Source organism: Struthio camelus, chromosome 19 (genome assembly GCF_040807025.1).
Source record: "Struthio camelus isolate bStrCam1 chromosome 19, bStrCam1.hap1, whole genome shotgun sequence".
In the NCBI taxonomy this organism is placed as follows: Eukaryota; Metazoa; Chordata; class Aves; order Struthioniformes; family Struthionidae; genus Struthio; species Struthio camelus.
The window spans coordinates 4,485,748-4,505,576 of record NC_090960.1 but is presented as its reverse complement, the minus strand read 5'-3'; the positions used below and the strand labels follow the sequence as shown (position 1 = coordinate 4,505,576).

Genomic DNA, 19,829 nt, shown 5'->3' with positions numbered 1-19,829 from the left:
AACACTTAAGGAGATGATAACTTGTTAGAACACTGCACCTGTTTACTAGCAGAATGCAAGTAAAAATCCTAAACTTCCCGACTTGCTAACTTGCAGAACTAACCTTCACAAGGAAAACAAATACAACTGATTCAGTGATGCCATCCTAATTTTATAAGCACCTTGAAACAAAGACTCAGAAATTCGTTTTCTCTTGCTTATTAATCTTGTTGAGATTTGCTGCAGGGGAGGTTTGGGAGAAGACCTCCTCCCAGTGTCCACTTTCCTATCTTTATAAAACAGAAAAGGTGGATAAGAAACAAAACCAAAATTATGGGTTTGAACAAGGCCTATTTCCCTCAGCCAAGTGATGAATGTGGAAATAAAAGGCTTGATGAACCAAAAGAAGATACCATAAAACTTGTTAAAAAGATGGGGAGGAAGGCAATATGATGAACTGGTAACATTTAGAACTCTACCGACAGGGGAAGAGGAGAGAAGTAAGCAAGCCCTAGAAAGCTTTCACTTTAAAAAGAAGAAATGCAAGAATTTAGGATTTCAGTTTTCTAAATCCCCCTAGCCACGATTTCAAATAGGTGTTTATGCAGATTTGCAGATCTATTAGTTTCCTTCAATAAATTGGCCCACATGGCATTTGTGAGTACACCCTGATGATTTTAATAAACTTGATATGACAGTCTCATTTCATGGAGCTCAGGTTTTTGGCAGTCATCCTTCAAGCTATCCTTCAATTTTCCAAGACATGAGAGATGTGGTTTGATCTTGTTCAGCGTATGTATGAGAAATAGCTGGTTTTGCAGTACGCTACGCTCATGGAACCTAAAGGACACTAATAATTCACATAAACCCTGTATTTTCATTTTTAAAGCTGTCTTTCCCTCAAATTTAGTTAGGTAATAAGTGCTTTTGTTCTATTACGAAGTGATTTTCGCATGACTGAACTTCAGGTAACATTATGCACATTATACATAAATTGAATTACGTTAAAGTTCTATGAAAATTCTAGTGGAATTGTTTATACTTCTGCCCATCCCACTTTGTACTACTAAAGGCTACAACTGCTTCAGAGGTACCAGAACGACTGCCTGTGAAGCCATTTTCTACTCTGGTTCCATCAGGATGATTTGAAAAAATGGTTAACCCAAACCACATACTTCCAAAATAAGTTTTGTCAGAATCACCCATAGGTACATTTACACTAGCAGAAGCTATCTTAAGGGAACAGAAAGGCTGCAGACTACAAGGGAAAAGTAATCTTTCAACCTAGGTGACCTGCAGTAAGAATACCAAAAAAAGTCAGGAAATAAAATTAATTTATTCTATATTTATTCTTGTGTTTGTAAACATACAGTTCTTTTGTATTTATGTTTTGAAGATCTTTATCACTACCCAAAAATCAGTAAAGGCAAAATCCAATATAATCTTTCTTTTTGCCGTATTATTTATAGCTCTCACCTATTTTAATTGGAAATGGAATACTGATGTATTTTTCCTTTAAATAAACCCTGATTGGGATATAAAATCTACATTAACAAAACGTGAATTAAGATTTCTGGAACAAATCATTTGCCCACTGAACTCCTAATAGGATTTTTTTTTCCCCCCCCAAGTTCAACACCTACAGCTTTTCAAGAACGTCTCTTCTACTGAAGTAACAGTTATTTCCAACGGGCTAGAGAGAAAGAATTTTCAAACCTGTAGCTTTACAACTAGAAGCACTTGTATGATTTATTTCAGTTTGAAATAGGTTGAAGTACAGGCTGTATCAAAACCTTCCTAAAATCAAATAATCCAAATAGGACGACTGTTCTGTCAGAGCAAGACAGCATTAAGTCAAACCCATCTTCAGAACAACTTTTACTTCAAGTGTTTGAAAGGAGAGATATCAAAACCATGCAGATTAACTACAATTTGTTAAAATGCAGGTAATTAGAGCATTAAAAAAAATACTAATTATGTGCCCTTCCTAACCAGTCTTTTCTCTTTGATTTCCAAACACTAACAGAGCAGACTGTCCTTCACTAGTTTTCTGGTTACCAGAAGAGCCCTCTTCTTCCTGCCTTTTGGAAATTACTGTTACTATACCTGTGTCAACCTCATTCAAGTTTTATGGTGAAAGTTACCTGTAACCAGTCAGGTTTTTACTACATTTTTAAGATCTAGAAAGTCATAAAGATCGCTCTTGGGTTAGATGATTCAAGATACTGAGACAGGACACCAAGGAACAGTGTTTAATCAAGACAGGGGACCTCTCTCTATAAATTTCAGTATAACCTACTCAATCGTCTGCTACATGGAAAAAAGGGAGACTGGGAAAACCCTGTTATTGAAGAATCAGTTACTGCTTCCAGACCCAATTTGACTCATGGAAAACACTGCATAAGCACACAGCTAGGTCCAGAAGCAGTACAGCTACCTTCATTAGTTTACTTATGGTGCTATATAAGTTTTCCCTGAAACATAGCACAATGCAAATAAACCCAAAACACTTCACAGCAAGTCAATTCAAGTGCGTTTGCATCAGTGGTATGTTTCATCCAGAAACTGGAAAAATCTACCCATACATAATGGAAACCGACTGCAGTACGTCTGTGATGTTTGCTTCTGTAGCTATGCAAATCCACAATACAAAGGCATTACACTCAGCACACATTTAATTTCTGTATTGAATTTAATACAGAAATCTGTGCCTACTGCAATATTTCAACTCAATTAAGTTATGCTAATTGAGCATAAACTTGGATATAAAAGTTAACAAAAATTCACATTTACTGGGAAATTTACATCGGATACAAATTCTTTTTAACATTTTCTCACATTCTTTCACCTCACACCCTTTCTCCAAGGAAATCAGCTGTCTGAAAACTGGAGAGAAAACAGATGGGCAAACTACCAGTTTTAGTCAATAATAAATGCATGGCAATTTTTTCACTCTTTAGGCTTGCTTTATTGAAACAGAAAACAATTAGAAAAAAATGGAAGTGATTTGCCTTTTCTCAAATGCTAATTTTGTAATTTAGAGATCATTACAGAGGCTGACATAATCAGAATGAAGGACTACAACACATTTCACTGGGCAGGAACTCTGGCAAAAAAGAATGATATTTGCAGAAAATCTCCAGTACAAGAGGGACAGCACTATTTAAAGAAGCTGTTTTATTGAAATACTTTGTTTCTTGATCTGAACCTGTATCAGGAAGAGAAAAAAAGAAATCTTCTGCTGACATTTTCATACTTCCTTAAAATAGCAATGTTGGAAGAAAAGATGAACTGCAAAAAAGTCTTTCAGCAGTGTTTTATGGACCACTGGCAAATCAGGCTTTGAAATATTTTTGATCTATATAAACTGAGAGTTAATATGATGTTTCTTTTAGGATGAAAGCTTCTTAGATCTCAACCACAGCAGTGGGAGAGTAGAATAATAATCTGTTACTGGTGGGGAGTGTAGCTCAACACAGCCAGCAAGAGTATCTCTTTAAATCAAACTTTCAACAGATTTTCGGGAAACAGAAGCTAGAAGCTTCTGTACGAGGCTACAGAAAAATAAGGATATCAACAATTTCAGGGTGACCATCACATCCTGCTGATATGTCACACACTGTAGCTATCTTCCTGCATCTTTTGAAAGATTACCTGATACTACTGGGGTGATTATGACCTGAAAAAAATAAAAATAATCAAACACTAACTCTCTGACAAATATGAAAGAAGAACACAGGAAAAAAGATCAATAATTAGTATTTAAAGCATCAGTTAATGCTACATTTAAAAAAGCAGGGAAAGGACACTACTGTAAAGGGCTAAAAATGAGTTCTTCAGAAGCATCTCATTTCCAAGACGCAAGGCCATCAATAGCCCTCAAAACCCCCTCTCAAAGACACTGTCTAGTATCTAACATTCATTGCAGTCCATTTTGTATGAAATGCCATTTGGGTGTCCAGCTTCAGTTCATTTTCTCCATAATACTAAATAGAAAATTGTATTTCAAGAAATCGAGTAAAACCTCTGCTTATTTTTCCCAAATTAACAATATCATTAATCTCATTGCATTACTTTCTATTTCTCCTCTGTTATCACATTAAATAGCTAGAGAAAGGCTGTTTTCTTATAGAAGCCTATTTTCCAGTTAAAAAAATATATATTTTTAAACATCAGATTCAATTTTTCATATAAAAAATAACAGGGCACAATACCCTTGCTGACAAAAATTATTATGCTTATTATTACATTAGTACCCCAATACCAGTCATGAACAGGAAATTGTATCAAACATACAAAGCAGCAGATTACTTGAAGGCAGGTGTTTCTTGTCATTTCATTTATGCATACAGAAATTTTCATACATAGTATTGTCTAAATTTCTAGTTAGTAGATTCGGTGAATATCTTAAGTGAGTCTGAAAACAGTCTTAGTTTCACAAAGGCAGATATAAAAACAGTACCACTATCCAATAGCCAAGTAACTATCTCAGTAGGCGGCAATACACCAAAACTGGTCTTCTATACGCTAGGTCATCACAAAGAGACCGAGTTAGACCGTGTTTCAATCACTTTAACACGAAGCTGGAAAATTCTCATTAAAATTCCTTTTTTCTCACATTCATGCATTTTTAGTACACATTAAAATTAAGCTGCAGTTATTGCTTCCCCTCCTCCGCCTTTATATAGGGACTATGAAACTATCTATTTTAGAGAAAACTGATGGATGAATTACATGGTCTTTAGAAAACTATCCACAAAAAAAAAAAAAGCATGCAAAAGTCTTATCTAAAGAAAAAATAATCTTAAGATGGCAATAGTAACTTTATAGGAAAGTCATTTTAAAATATGCATTCAACAGAATATTATTCTTCAGAAAGCACTAAACAATTAGTTTACTTACATAATAATTCTTCTGTTCAGGAACCAATATTTTCTTCTATGTCTGTCGTATCCAATGGGTTCATGTCGAATGTATGGTTTATTTTTTTGGATTTCAGCAACACAGTCAGTTACTCCAGGCACCTTATGTGCTACGCAGACTTCACACTGCCATTCATCCTCCGGTACCTCTTCAAGAGGTGGTTTCACACACTCTAAATGGTACACAGCTGAACAAGTTTCACAGCAGAGCAAATCCCCAAGTTTGTGACAAACCCTACAATGATCATCATATTGGATAACACCTTCTGACATTAACTCTTCACGTGCAATATTTGTTGTAAGAAACTGATCCACTAAGAACTGCAGAACTTTGATTTTATTCTCTACTGGTCCATAAGGATAGTCCTCTGTCTCTTGATAAGGAAGAACATGATGGTATTCCTTGTCACTCTCACAATATACCCGCAGAACCTCTGGCCACGTCATTCCATCTATGAAATATAAAGTGGAATTAACGCTATCTTTGAGGTCAGCAGGTCCAAAGGTAGTATTTGAAGTGTCTTCTTCACGTAAAACTGCTTTTAAAAGCACTATATGCATCTCTGCCATAAGTGTGCACTGCTCTTGACTTACCAGAGCAGCACAGAAGTCCTCAAAACGAAAAGGAGAGAGGCGTAAAACAGTGCCAAAGTTCCTTAGTACCTCATAGATGGCAATAACATTCATTATATGCTCACTAGGCACCATTAAGTCCTCTGAAGACTTAGGAAACTCCAAAGGTGGAATATCTTTTTCTTCCAAAATTGGAGAACGAGGACGATGCACTCTTTGTCTTCTCCTACCTGGAATATGAAAACAACTGTAAGATTTTTGCCATTCACAAGTCAACAAATTAAAATAAATGTCGAACAGCAAGGACTCTTTCTAAATTACTGCAAATTAAAGACCATCTTCACAGCTACATAAATGTGATACTCCGATAGCAACCTGCTATTTTAATTAAGAGCAAAAAACAAGATACATAAATCTGAGGTTTTACTTTAGACACTCAGAGCAGTTGCATTTCCCACACAACATTTATCTTGAATATTTAAAATTACATGTAGAATTGTAATTGTTCAAATTATTTAAAAATATGTTTTGTTTAGTCAAAATATTAGTTTAGAAGTTCTCATCTTTATTCAGCATTACTAGTTTATTATTTTTCCGTGGTGTGTTAACTTAAACTTGGAAGAATCAAGGTTCGGACAACAGATTAAAATATTAAGTATTAAAATACTGCAAGCTATGTTCCTATTCAGCGATAGCACACAAGAAAGCCTGTGCCAAGTCGATGTCTTAGACTATCGATTTCAACAAAACTTAACAAAGTGAATTTAAATCACTTTTCTTGTCCAATGATTTCTAAATAGAATATTTCTCCTGGACACTGACAAGTCAGAAACAAAAATCAAATGCGACACTTTATGAAAACGCTTCAGGAATTCCCAATTTTTCTTAAAACCATGATTCAATAAAACAGGAGAGACAACCACAAGATGGGCAGAAGGTCTAATTAGGGAAGGATAACTCTAACACCGCTAATCTGCAACGCTGTTTCATTCCCTAACAGAAAAGGCACAAGCATAACATCAGTCTGTTAGAGATGTTAGGCTTTCATGCCTTTTTTTCCTCCTATCCTAGGTATCACGCAGAAAAGAGGAAAAATTTCTGTATATGCTATTACTAGAATTTTTAAACTTAAATATTTTATACCTCTACTGAATTAATGCAAAAGCATCCAGTTACATGCAACTGTTTCATAGCCTATCAGCTAAAGAATAAGATGCAGTCTTTAAAACTTTTTTTTTTTTGTTTTAACTTTAATGAAGTTTAGACAATCTTATAAATTAATCATTAGTTTAAAACCAGAACTGGGATGAAAAACTATTTTTAGGTCCTCCTGTAAGACTGCAAAAACTCTGGACAACAACAAAATTTCATAGTTATGAATGCTACACAGAAGTGTCTGCAGGACGCATTTTATTCACAGGGAAAATCCAAAGGAAAAATAAAGCTATCCATAATAGCAACTTCATATGCATATTTTAATAGAAAGTGACCTATATTACACATTGCGTGATCTGAGATCGAAGAGCGACACAATCAGTATTTTAGAATTTCAAGCTTCGTGTTTATTTCTTGATCAAGTTCTGTGAATGTCACGGACATTAACAGAAGCGAGTTCTAGCCACCTAGGAAGTTATCATCAAGAGGTAATGGTTCCCTGTAGCATTTGCTCAACCCTACTCTCTCTAACACTTTCCCTACAAATAAAGGAAATGTTCCCCAATGGTGGTGGTGGGGGGGGACCCCAAAGCAGACAGATGCACAAAATCAGATTTGCTGAATTAGAAAATACCATCATCAAAACTCAAATACCTTGATTAGGAAAAAACATTACCAAAAAGAAAAACTATATTTAAGAAACATCTTGATGTGTAAGAGAGTTTGCCAAATGATTCCATAAGAAAAATAATCCAAAAATTGGGATGGCAAGAGGACACCAGATACATTTCTCCCTCTCAGACTTTAAAAATGTGAATGAAATGTTATGCAACAACCAGGCACTCTGAAATAATGTAAAAGATGAACTGCCAGATGTTTCCATTACACAAGTAATGGGTCAACATCAGCTGCATATAAAAATAAATTTCCAAGTTTAGTGGAGCTCTGACTCTGGAAAATGAAAGAATGCTTATATGACTGCCTTCCAACATGTTGATGCACAAATCAGTGGAAAATGTTTAATCACAGCAAACACACAAAAACACAGTAGTTCACAGCTAGACACAAAGCAACTGTTCTTACAGCAAGAAATACCTAGATTAACCACATTTCTATCATCAGGATCCAAAATCCTATAGGTATAAAGTTGAAAGGTGGTTTAATAAAAAGACCACAAAAAAAAAAATCATTGCATTTACATGTGAAATTACTTTAGGTTTCTGAAACTTCCCTCCCCCAGAAAATGCAGGATGCTGTACGACCAGCCCTAGTAGATGGTCACATGAGACAGCACAGATTCTGAAAATCACTAATAGTCTTCACTAAGTCCAAATGTCACAAAAAGCTGGTAGAACTATAAACTTGGATTCTTTTCAGTGTCTGCAATTGTAGCTGAAAAATACTTTGTCTATCACACCGTTAAGCCCAGAAAGAATCAGCCCCTGAAAAAAAATCAATGTGAAAGATGACCCTGACTTACCTACGTGAATCAAAAAAAGACCAAAAGAGACTATAGTTTCGGCAAAGATAACCTAGAACGAACGAACTTATTTCCTCTCATTTTTTGACATGTGGTACTTTGAAAAAAAAGTTATAGTACCTTCTTGTATATTGTTTTCATCCTCCATTGAAAAAACAGACTACTCCTTTATCTTCTTCGGTAGTGCCTGATGTCTCCTTCACAAGAGGTAAAAACTGGTATATTTATCTAATATCTATCAATACTATCAATTATCTATCAAGCTAATAGGAGAGGCAAAAGAGAACCTTAAACCAAGGCATTCTTAACATTTTCTGGAAACGTTAAAAAAGTTCTCTAACCTTTTGTGTTTAAAAAGAAGTATATTAGTGCAATTAGTGGTCTAAAACAAATCTGTTATTAAGATATGAAGTACATCACTTAATACTACAACAAAGAAGTGCACTTCAGTGCAAGCGCAATATAACCATGTGAATGGCATTATTCACACCGTCTTCTATTGAAAACAATATACATACTTGCATGTTTGCTTCAGTATAAAGGAGAGAAGTTTCAAAAGAAATTATAAGTCTACTAGGTTTGACAATAAGGAAAAAAACTATTGCATTGTAAAACTCACGTTTTATTTGTCCACTACTTTGTCTTATGCCTTATGATACACAGCACAGTTAGTATACCATATCACTATTAATGCTCCAAATTCCAATTCTCACTGTAAATCACATACAATTTCTCAAGGGCTCAAAATCATATCTCTCTGTTCTGAAGTTGACCTGCTCTGAGCAATTCTGCACTGCATATAAACTGATTTCCAGAGCTAAACAAGAGAAGTATTCAAAAATGCAAAATATTTTAGAAAGAAACTGTATCCAAGAATATTTTAGTTGGAATGGCTTGGTTGCATGATATTTCAGATCTTTCCATGCTTTTTCTTTCAATTTCACTTTTGATTCTTTATTGAGACATTTGCTATACCCCCTCTGAATGAAACTTGAAGTCTAGAAGAGAATCACACAAAGCGTGCTCGGGACATTCCAAAGAATTTGTGCTTACATGTATTACTGCTGATGTATAAACTGTAATCTCAAGAAATGACTTGAGAGTGACAGCTTTAAGAAAAAATAGTCTCATCTCCAGCAAAAAAGTTACGCATTTTTTGACAAGGCACTCTTAAATTTCTAAGAACTCTTAAGTAGCTGTTGAACTTAAGACTGTAGGGCAATTGAATATGATACAAATAATATCAAAGTGCTATCGTCTCTGCTTTCAATAGAAATGTAATTTTATATTGTCCTTTCATTTTCTATATTCTACAGGTTGGGTACGTTACCCCCAACCTTTCCACTAGTTCAGGCAACTGAAGAAAGGGACAAAAACATCAGAACTTTTTGGCATTTAGGACTAAAAAAAAGGGAGTTTTGCATTCCAAAAAAGGACTCCAGGCTTTTCTGTAATTCTGATAATTCTTTCATTGCTAATTATCTGCATGGTCCTAACAGTTCCCACAGTTCACACTGCTTAAAAGCGGTTCCAACCTATGTGAAGGTTCTTTGAAGACTACAGCTCAAGTTCATAAAGCTGTTCTTCAGAGACGTGAGGTCTTAAAAAAACACTCAAATATTAAATGAAGTTTTCCTACAATATTCAACTTTTCAACCTCTAACTTCAAGGAGAAGCCTCTCTTTTCCAAAACTAGTTCATTAATTCAAACTTAATACATAATCTTAGCGATACAGATTTGTCCTGCTCAGGTAGGGGTGGCCAACTTTCTAACCCTATAATCTGCACGCAAGAGTCTCTATTCAGAGCCCTTAAGTTTCGTATGCACATCTGAGAGCCCAAAGGACAGAATGATTTAAGGTAGAAGATGAAAATCACTACTCATCTCACTCCACTGTGGGGAGCGACTGGATTTGGCATAAACTAGGTCTTAGATCGAGTCACGAATACCAGGGTGGGATTCAAAGGTCAGCATTCTCGTAAAGTAGGTAACATAGAATACTCAGAAACTCTCCACTTTTTTACCTGACATAAGCTTTGCATAGGAGTTTCACTTGAACGGCAAAGGAACCAAACTGCCTCCCATGCGCTTACACGCCCACAATAACATGCTAAAATGATGTACAACGTGCTTAAATACGTCACGTTCTAAAATAGAGCTTTCTCTGAAAATGCTGTCCACTGCTTTGACATTCACCAGCAGACAACAAACAAACAAAGTGGTCTCTTCAACCGTTTCCATCTTCAAATTTTTTTTGGAGATACTGGGAATTGACAACTCCATTTTTTATTGTCAATTGCCATGAATCTTGCCCTCCACTAGGAAGCCTGAGCACCACTGCCAACAAAAATGTGATTAATTTAATGGTATCAACTTAAACATTTAAGAAAGAAGTGCAAGCTTGTGTAGACTATACAAGTGACGATTACACAACAACAAACACTTATTTTCATTTGGGACACATATGTGCATTAGATTAATATGTACTTAAATAATATAGGAAACTGTAATATAAATTCAATGCAATGATCACATTGAACAGTCAAAACAGTATTTTCGTTTGATTTTTTAATCTTGTATTACTATATTTACAATTAACATTTTTCAATATAGCCTGGTTTTATAGCACAGTGTATAGTATAGTTTACTTAACTTTGGATAAATCATTTTTACAATTTGCCCTAAGACTAATTTATTGTCTGTGGAAATCTCTTCTCATAGCAGCAGGTTTTTATTTTAAGTAGAAAATGCAATATGTACTTTGTCTAAAACACAAAATATCAGAGGATTCCAGAGCAAGTGTACTAGCAGAAATTACTTCTCCTCTTAGCACTACCATTGACTGACTAGACTTTAAGCTGAGTCTTGAGGTATCTAACCTCAACTAAAGAAATTCAATCTATTCATACTTAAGTTTCCCCAAATGGACAAAAGTTTAAAATATATACAATTTATATACAATAAAACTAGTTTCTATATCTTTATCAGCCCCCCTGAATCAAATTCCACCTTCCAAGTTTGAGCCAGTTCAGACAGAAAGCTTCCACCTCTGTTCCACTCAGATTATCCAGTGTCTCAGCATTATACTTGAATCAAGCATAGATATACTACTTCTAAACACATTCTTTCACTACTTGTCTCCAAAATGATGTTGTCTGCAAGAGTTGCCTCTCCCTATTTTGAATTCTCTAGTTGAAGAGCTGCCTGTAATTAAGATTAAAGAGTAAACAATTTTATTCATATGGTACATTTAATTATAGATATTGATAATTATAGCCTACATTTACCATAACCTATTAAAATAATTTACAATACAAATATTTAAGCAAAACATGCTGATATGTGAAATAAAATGAAGTCACTGCACTGGTGAGGTCACAGGCTGAGCACTCAGAACCAGGATTTACTGAAGCACTTCAAAAAACTTTTTTTTTTTTTTTAACTTTTGCTTAATTCAGTCTGTTCAAGCTATTCAGTTCAAAAAATTGAGAAATGAACTGGAGTTGAAAAAGGTTCAAAAAGCTTGTTTCCATTCTCACACTCAGACCAAAAGAAGAAAGGGAAAGTGACATCTGCCAGCTCTTTAACTGAGAAGGACACGGAACTTGCAAACAGTTTAATCATATTTAACATTTCTTTTATGTAGCCAGTTTTAAAACACTATTATTATTAAAAGACTAAACTACTACACAAATGTCCAGAATATTTAAATATTATAGCATGACCAAACATTACTCGCATGCTTTTTGTGCCTTTAATTATATTCCAATTAATACACATATGTAGCCTACCAAAAGTCACAAAAATCCAATTACACCTTCTGTGCAACGTATGTTATTCATCTCTTCACTCCAAGTGTAGAGTAATAGTAAGCCTGGCTTTTCAGTCCAAAATATTTCAAATGATGGTCTGCAGGACGGAGGTCCTACATACAAAATATTCTGCTCTGGTATGACTTCAGAAATAAACAACACCCGTTCCAGCACTTCTTGATCAGAAAGCTCACAACTAGTCTGATTTCTCTTCTCTAATAACTTTCCCTTCCTCTTAGTTTCTCATCATTTGGGCACCAAGGCTCCAGCTTAGAGCTTTTTGTTCACTTTTGTGACGGAGGAGGAAACTGATAGAGTACAGGGGAAAGAAAAGATATGGCCTGCAGAGTTTCTGGTACTTCAGTAATCTGTCACGGGAGAAGAAAAAACAAACAAAACCCCACAGGCACACTCCACAGAATTGACTTCTGCAAGCAAAAGGGTTTTCAATTTGCCTCCAGTAAGAAAAAAAAGATTAAATTTGTGGCTTCAAGTCCTACAAGTCAAGTCAAACTATGTTAGTCTCATATAAAAGTTAGTCTTTAGCAAAATAGACCTGGGCAGTTTTTGTTTCTCAGATAATAAGTCACTAGAGAAATCCCTCAACATAAAGGCCAATTGGCAATTATATGACATTCTGGAAGCATGAGTACTCCTTAGAGACAGATGCCCTCTTCTGTGCTTTCCTCCCTCCTAGGAATTTTGGCCTTCGTACGCGCTCCTTAACTCACTGACATTATCTTATTTTTGTTTGCTGCTAAAAAATACATAAAAATCAGCTGTTTGCTACCCCACATACTACTTCGCACCGCAAAAGTTTCAAGTGAGAACACATCACAGAAGTTCCTGCTAAACATCACTGAGAAAATTGAAAACTTTTAGGTCAGTTGATAAAAACGCATAACAGAACATTTTGGGGTTTTTTTCCCCAGCAAAAGGCATAAACTGGATATAGCTACATGCTTTGCACAGCAATAGCCAAACTCATTCCTCAATTAAAAGTTGACCTCTTGGGAGAACAATTGTTCAGCTTATATTAGAGAGGAAAAGAGTAGTAAAATAAAAGTGAATCAGTTTAACATAAAATAAAACTATATTATGAGAAGCAGTATCAAAATAGAAAATCCAAATAGCTTTCTTAAGATGGGTCAAAATTAAAGGCTTTGACACTTTCAAAAGCTTTTTTTTCCTTCTGTGGAAAATGAAAAGCTTACATGACGATCAACATGTTTCTAATATTCACAACTTAAATCTACTCTTCAAGAAAACTTTTCTGAAGGAATATGACGTATTTATAACTCTACTTGTAAGTTTAGCTGCAATATGAATACTGCTCTGTAACCCCAATTTATGTGTTTTCCCTGGAAAAAGAAAATCAGATTAAACTTAAACCCTAAACTTACATTAAAAAAGTAATATACCAAGCACTGCAAAAAATTTCAAAGTTGGGGCAAGAATGAGAAAACAGCCAGTTATTACACCAGATCCGAGAGCCTTCTGCTGAGAGCACTCACTTCGCAGAAGTTCTAAACGTGTTCTAACTTATGAATGACTACTGCCTTGCCTGGTAGAACACTAGGTCGTTATGTTCTTTAAAAATATAGTTTGAAGTTTCTTTGGCTGTTTGTTTTTTTTTTTCTGGTTTGTATCTGTAAGACATCAGTATGCTTCTGAATCAAACAGGGGCTCTTTACTCATTTTACTTTAACAGTTTTAATTTCTCAACACTATTGCCATAAGCAGAACCTCAGTACGAGCCAGGAACATAACTCCCCCCCACCCCCCCCCCCCCCCCCAAAAAAAAAGGCATCATTTTAGCATTTGGATAACTAATGCATGTAGCAAAAGAAACTCCATGTGGTCATCCTGAGAAGTACTCCAAGTCATAATTCCTTTGTGCCTAGAATCCAGGCAAATGCACAATAGAATGAAAAAAGTAATACTAACGTTAACAATTACTTTTCAGAAACATCCTGACTGACAATTTATTAATTGGGACAGGCTATAATTATTTTAAAAAGTAGCAAGCTCTCCCCAAGTCTACCAAAATCCACACTTATTGCCTTTACGCTAGTTTCATGCAATACCAGAGTCAGCTACGCAATTTTACTGCAGACCTACAAAAAAGTTAATATCATGAATTCATCTGCAGTACATCAAATTATTCCACTATTTTTACTATGTACGCACTTCGATAATGATAAGGCATTGCTGCACACAATTTCTTAGAAAAATGACTGAATTGACAAACTCTCTCTTCAGATAAACGGCAAATTTGCATGTCAATACAACAGAATTAACCACAAGTTTATTAAGTTGGCCTTCTACACAGCTTCTTTGCTAGGATGTGAAATTGCCTCCTACATTTTTCATGATGAACTAGTGATACTGCCTCTAGATTACAAACCAAAGTTCAGATTTCTAAATGGTAAAATAAGAGAATGAGAGATGTAATTTAGAGACCAGGGTACGCGAGGTAAGACGTTCGGGAGTCTGGTGAACATTCTCACATGACAGACAAGAGGCTGCATACCTTACCATCATATCTCAATGTCTTGACTTAACTGCTTGAGAGCATGAGAACGTGTTAAGATATAAAATTTTCACAGACACACAAAATGCAGCACCTACAATTTCCAGCTGAATTTTGCCCCAAAGCTAGGAGCGCTCTGATAAAATAACTGGTTAGGCAAAATCATTGGTCAATCACTGTAAATGCTCACAGACTGGCAACATCCATCTAAAAACTATATTAAAAATATTGAAATGAGATAATCTTTTGGCTCACAATTCCACTGTTGTGCATTTACTTGTTAGACAGTCTCATGCTGATTATCTCAGCCAAAATTTAGATGAACAGATCTTCCTAAAGTCAGTTTTCCAAGTTATTTATTAAAAAAAGAAAAAGAAACAAAAAAGGAAGCACTTTTAGGTATTTTGATTAAATCATGTTTTAAAGTTCTGTAACGCATGGAAAATACTTGCTATGCATAACGCAATTGTGACAAGCCTAAAGTAAAAGTTACAGTGGATAGATAACAGCAAAAATGTTTTGTGACACCAGATACACAGGATTACCTATCCTAAAAGTACACCTACCTTCTGAGGATACAAAAGGCAAACAGAGAAGGGGTAATATACACACACAGACATAAAATCCCTCTACCGAAGGTCTACCCAGCAGAAGAAAAAGCAGTGATAAATGTCATATACATTCACACAATAAAATTTAACTACATCATTATCAGGCATTATATCAAAGGTATATTATCATTCCTAAGGTTTTGCTTCTCTAAATACTTGCATAATAACATAGTAAAAAAGTACTCCAACATCCAATTTCAAAAACTTCAGAGAAGCATAAAAATTAAGCCTTACTTGGATAGAGACATTGCACTGTGCTCTTTAAATTCATTGATCAATATAACTTCGAAAAAACTGTAAAACTGTTTCACCCACTTAAGTGGGATGAGACTTAAGTGTACAATCTTGGTTGACAAGGAGAGTTTGATTAGTATTGCAATTTTTCAATATTCTGCTCTACAAAAACCTCTTCAATGCCAAAGACTACAACCTGAAGGTGGCAATAATTCAGGCTGCATGTGATCTAGAGAAGATAAATAGAGAACAATTGTTCATAATCTCGAGCAGAAAACTAGTGGGCATCAAACGATACTGTCAGGAGGCTGAATTTTTGTTTTAAAACTAAAAAGGAGATACTCCTTCAAACTGTACAGTTAACTGTACAGAACTCTTTCACTGTATGTAACAATCTATCTTGCTTGAAGACCTATTCATGAAAGAAAAAATACAGTAGGAGCTAAAGACCAATTCTGGCTCGGCATGCACCTGAGTCAAAGATGTCTAGAGCCTGTGAGGGTACTCTAAAGACACAACATTACATGCTTGCCTGATTCTTAACACTTCTCTCTCCACTGGCCATTGTCAGATGAGAAAGATATTGAGTTCAGGTGGATCTTTTTCTTGCCCGTTAAAGGTGTTCTAATGTCAAGTTATCTTTTCCTGGATTACAGTAAGACTAAGATTTGAACTAGTGTCACCACTATGTAGCAGTGTTCACAGTACGGATATTCGTTCAGCAGAAACAAGACAGACTTAGGTGACGAGATTAAAAGTTTGCACCTTCTTCTTTGCGAAAGGATGTTCCTCAAAAAGAAAAAAAAAAAAAAGGGCTTCGAGCCAAGACTGAACTAATCAGAAGTTCCAGTATATTGCCAAAACAACATAGGTGCTTTAACTATTAATCAGTTACTCAGTGCCAGAATACCATACACTCTATGGAATATTATGATTAAAATGCTTACATTTAAACTTACTTTAAAAAGCTAAAACTGAAGTTACCTTGATCAAGTGGAAAATAAGCATATAAATTATCAAAATGATTTCTGCTACTCAAATACCAATTAAGACTTGTCTACGCTTGCACAACAATGCACACAGAGATACTTTATTATTATTTGCCAGCACATTTCAAAAATCAAATACACCTGTATTTTGTAGAACTCTTTTTCAGCCTGGATTTTCACGTCAAAATATTTTCCTGACCTAGCCTCTTAAAGCGATAAAAATATTTTTTCCCTGACAAAAGCACCAAAAAGAGGTAGTCAGAATGAAAGTTACCACAACTAAACAGAAAATTAAGAGTTAAGAGAGAAGGTCAGAATTTTTCCTGTGAAGCTAGACCTCCATCTGTAAAGTAATAAATATCCAAAGGAATTCAATTTCATTGTAGTACATCCCTGCAACAGGTAAACTAGCACTAACACTTATTCCAGAAACAAACAAATAAAATTAATTCATTTAGTGACATACATACTTACTTTCAATTCCCTTAGGTTCCTAAGGATATGGATATAAATTTAAATATTTGCATATGTATATGTATAGTTACACACACCCAGTTTTTCAAAGGACTACTAGAGTATCAAATAATGGACTGATACCAGTAAACTCACTAAAACAACAACAAATGACACATTTAGTAGCCAGTACTTCCCCCTTTTTAAAAGTGATCTGCTAGCTACTCAAAACTACACACCTTAAAAAAAAAAAAAAGATGCAATGCATTTGCACAACCTGTTCCTCCCCCCTTCCAAGCTGGTCAAATACTTGTACAGCAACAGTGTTTGTTATCCTGGAGCCCAATTCAGCAACACATTCCCAGGTTATCCCCAAGTTTAACCAATGTCCTGGCTCAGAGACCAAAAAAAAAAAAAAAGAGAGAGAGAGAGAGAGAGAAAAGAAAATAAAAAGAAAACAATTAAAAAATTCTATGCCTGAACTCCATTCATTCTGGAATTAATTCAAATAAACCTAAAGTGCTTAAGTTCAGATAAAGAATTGTTGAGGCTTCAAACCCACATACCTAATGAACTAATTAAAGACAAAAAAGAATGCAGGCCCTGAAAAAAAAATTTAGCCCAAATTTGCCATTAGGTTAAAAAATAAAAAATTAAAAAAAAAATTTAATCACGATGTTAAAGACCTTTAAACCCCAATATGAGTTTTAAAGCTTGCCACATCTTAAAATAAATGCGGTGTTTAGAACCAAGACTTTTGACTCAACCTCCACCCTTTAATCTTTGTGTTTAAGAAAGCCTTATTAACTAAAACTAGGTTTACACCCTTGCAATGAGGCCCTGTGCACTTTTCCCCAAACTATAACAATGCAATCTCCATTTTGAACAATGCACCTCATTTCCCTCCTTGAAAAGCTAGTTTTGTCTTAAAGCCAATAAATGCTGCTTCCAGTTGTACCTCTGATTTCAAGAGCCTGCAAATTTTCAGTGTTTATGGGTTTTTTAGACTACTTCAAGTTGCATGTGCTTCTTTTCCTTATAACATTAAGTTACATTCCCAGGCACAAGCCACCCTCTCCTGTATATATTTGCAACCACTTCTTAGCAACGCATGCACCTCCTTTCCCTTGTTTTTAAATCCTAAGTGAACGCTCTATACACTTTTGACGTTGTTTGCAACACGTTCTGGTGTAGCACGCATTTCTGCGGCGACCAGAACCTCTATGCATATTCGCCAAGCATCCCCTCGTTGCAGCATGTATTACCCCTCCTCCTCCCTCCCCTGACTGCATGTGTGTTTGCAAGCACCTTCTAAGGTTCCCTGCATCCATGGGGTTGCCAGGCGTTAATTTGCATACCCCTCTCTCCCTGTGAGTGCTTGCAGGCATCCCTTACGATCTGCATGCATTCTTCCTCCCATGCGTGTACGTATTTGCAAACCTAGAGGGAGCATGTGGGGTGCCCTCGCCTCGTTTTTCGCTCATCCCACTGACTCTCTACCTGGGGTGCTGCTGTAGGTGCTGTGGCTCCTGAAGCTGCTCTCAGTGCAATAACTGGCATCGTCTTCATCCTCCATCTCTTCAGGGTAGTCAGAGTCGTCGTCGTCCTCCTCCTCCATGATCTCCTCCTCCTCTTCCTCCTCGGAGTCCTGGTTATCCTCGGGGTCTCCCTCCTCTTCCTCCTCGGACACCATGCTCTCCTCCTCCTCTTCGCTCTCATGATCGTCGTACACCACTTTGCTGATGCTCCTCCTGGACGAGGCAGCCCTGCCTTGGCTGTTGCAGCTGCCTCCTCCGCCTCCTCCCCCTGCTCCTCCAGCCCCGGCCCTGCCCCTGCCCTTACCGCTGCTGCCTCCCCCACCAGGGGTGCTGCTGCCGCCGCTGCCTCCCTTCCTCTTGCTGCCCCCCCTGGGGGAGGTGGCGGCCGAGGAAGAGGCCTGGGCAGCCCCGGCCCCCTTCTGCTTGGGCCCCGCCGTCTCCGCCTGGGCCGAGGTCGCCCACCTGCCGCGGCTGCTGCCCCGCTGCCGGGACCGCAGCCCCCCAATGGGGCCCGCCGGGGCGGGCGGAGCCGGGGAGCTCGCCTGAGTGCTGCCCGCCGCCGGCTGCTGCTGCTTGGGCGGCCTGCCTCGCCGGCCCCGCATCTCTGGGCGCTGGCCGAGGGGGGAAGGGAGGGGGAAGGAAGGCTCGGGAGGGCGCTCGGAGTCCGGACAGGCGGCTACGGGGAAGCTCCCCCCCTTGCGAGGGATCCGGACCGGGGAGGGGGGCCGCCGAGCTGTGAGGGCCGAGGGTTCAATCCGAATTGCCGGCGTCCCGCTCCGGATCGCCACCGGCCGCCATCTTGTTTCTTCGTCTCTGCCTCGGCTCGCTCCGCTCTGACTGGGGGAAGCGGCGGCGGCAGCAGGCCCCGAGCGCCTCACGTGACCGGCCGCGCCCAGCCGCCGCCGCCAGGGGGCGCCGCCGCCGCGCCGCCGCGAGAGCCATGTTGGAGCCAGCGCGCTGAGGCGGCTCCGCGCTCCCCCGCCACCCACCCCGGCCGCGCGCGCGCGCGCGCTCGGGGCTCCCGCCGCTGCGCAGCCCGCGCCGAGCCCCCCTCATCGCCCCGCCGCCTCCTTCCCCCACCCCCGGGATAAAGCTCCCTAAACCCCCCCGCCTTCCACCTGTCCCCAGGCTCTGCCTTCGGCCCCGCCGCGGGGCTCCCCTCAGCGCACGGGGGCGCCCCGCCGGCGGCGGTTCACCACCTCCCCCCGCCCCAAAACTGACCATCTTCCCGCTTAAATAACGACGCCCGTCACAGGAGCCCCGCCGCCGAGCTCGACCCGCCGGGTTGGGGGGGGGCCTCCCCCCTGCCCCGAGCTCAGCTGGCCGCAACTCCCTCGCGGGACAGCTGCGAAGGCAGGTAGGCAACAGGGCTCGTCCCGCCGCTCCGGCACCGGCCGAGGCCCCTGGCTGCGGCTCTGCCTTTTTGTTAATCCTGCAGAGCCGCCAGATCTCCCCCCCCCCACCTCCCCCGTTAGGCAGAAGCGAACAACACCCTCTTTACAACTCACCCTCGCCTGGCCACGGGCGGCAAAAAGCCGAAACGCTGAGG

At 38.4% G+C, this 19,829-nt stretch overlaps 1 protein-coding gene across 29 annotated transcripts in view; it reads right to left on the bottom strand.

Moving 5' to 3' along the window:
- The window catches only part of BPTF (bromodomain PHD finger transcription factor), a 62,126-nt gene extending 43,010 nt beyond the window's left edge, over positions 1-19,116 (bottom strand). For 27 of the 29 annotated variants that reach the window (XM_009678986.2, XM_009678982.2, XM_009678981.2 and 24 more), the window contains exons 1-2: positions 18,243-19,116; positions 4,882-5,704 (exon numbers count right to left, since the gene is read on the bottom strand). In XM_009678986.2, the coding sequence (XP_009677281.2) occupies positions 4,882-5,704; positions 18,243-18,882 (1,463 nt within the window). In that variant the 5' untranslated portion in view covers positions 18,883-19,116. The remainder of the gene's footprint in view (positions 1-4,881; positions 5,705-18,242) is intronic. The other 2 variants (XM_068913737.1, XM_068913738.1) reach the window with 1 other exon arrangement.
- Between the last annotated feature and the right edge of the window lie 713 nt (positions 19,117-19,829).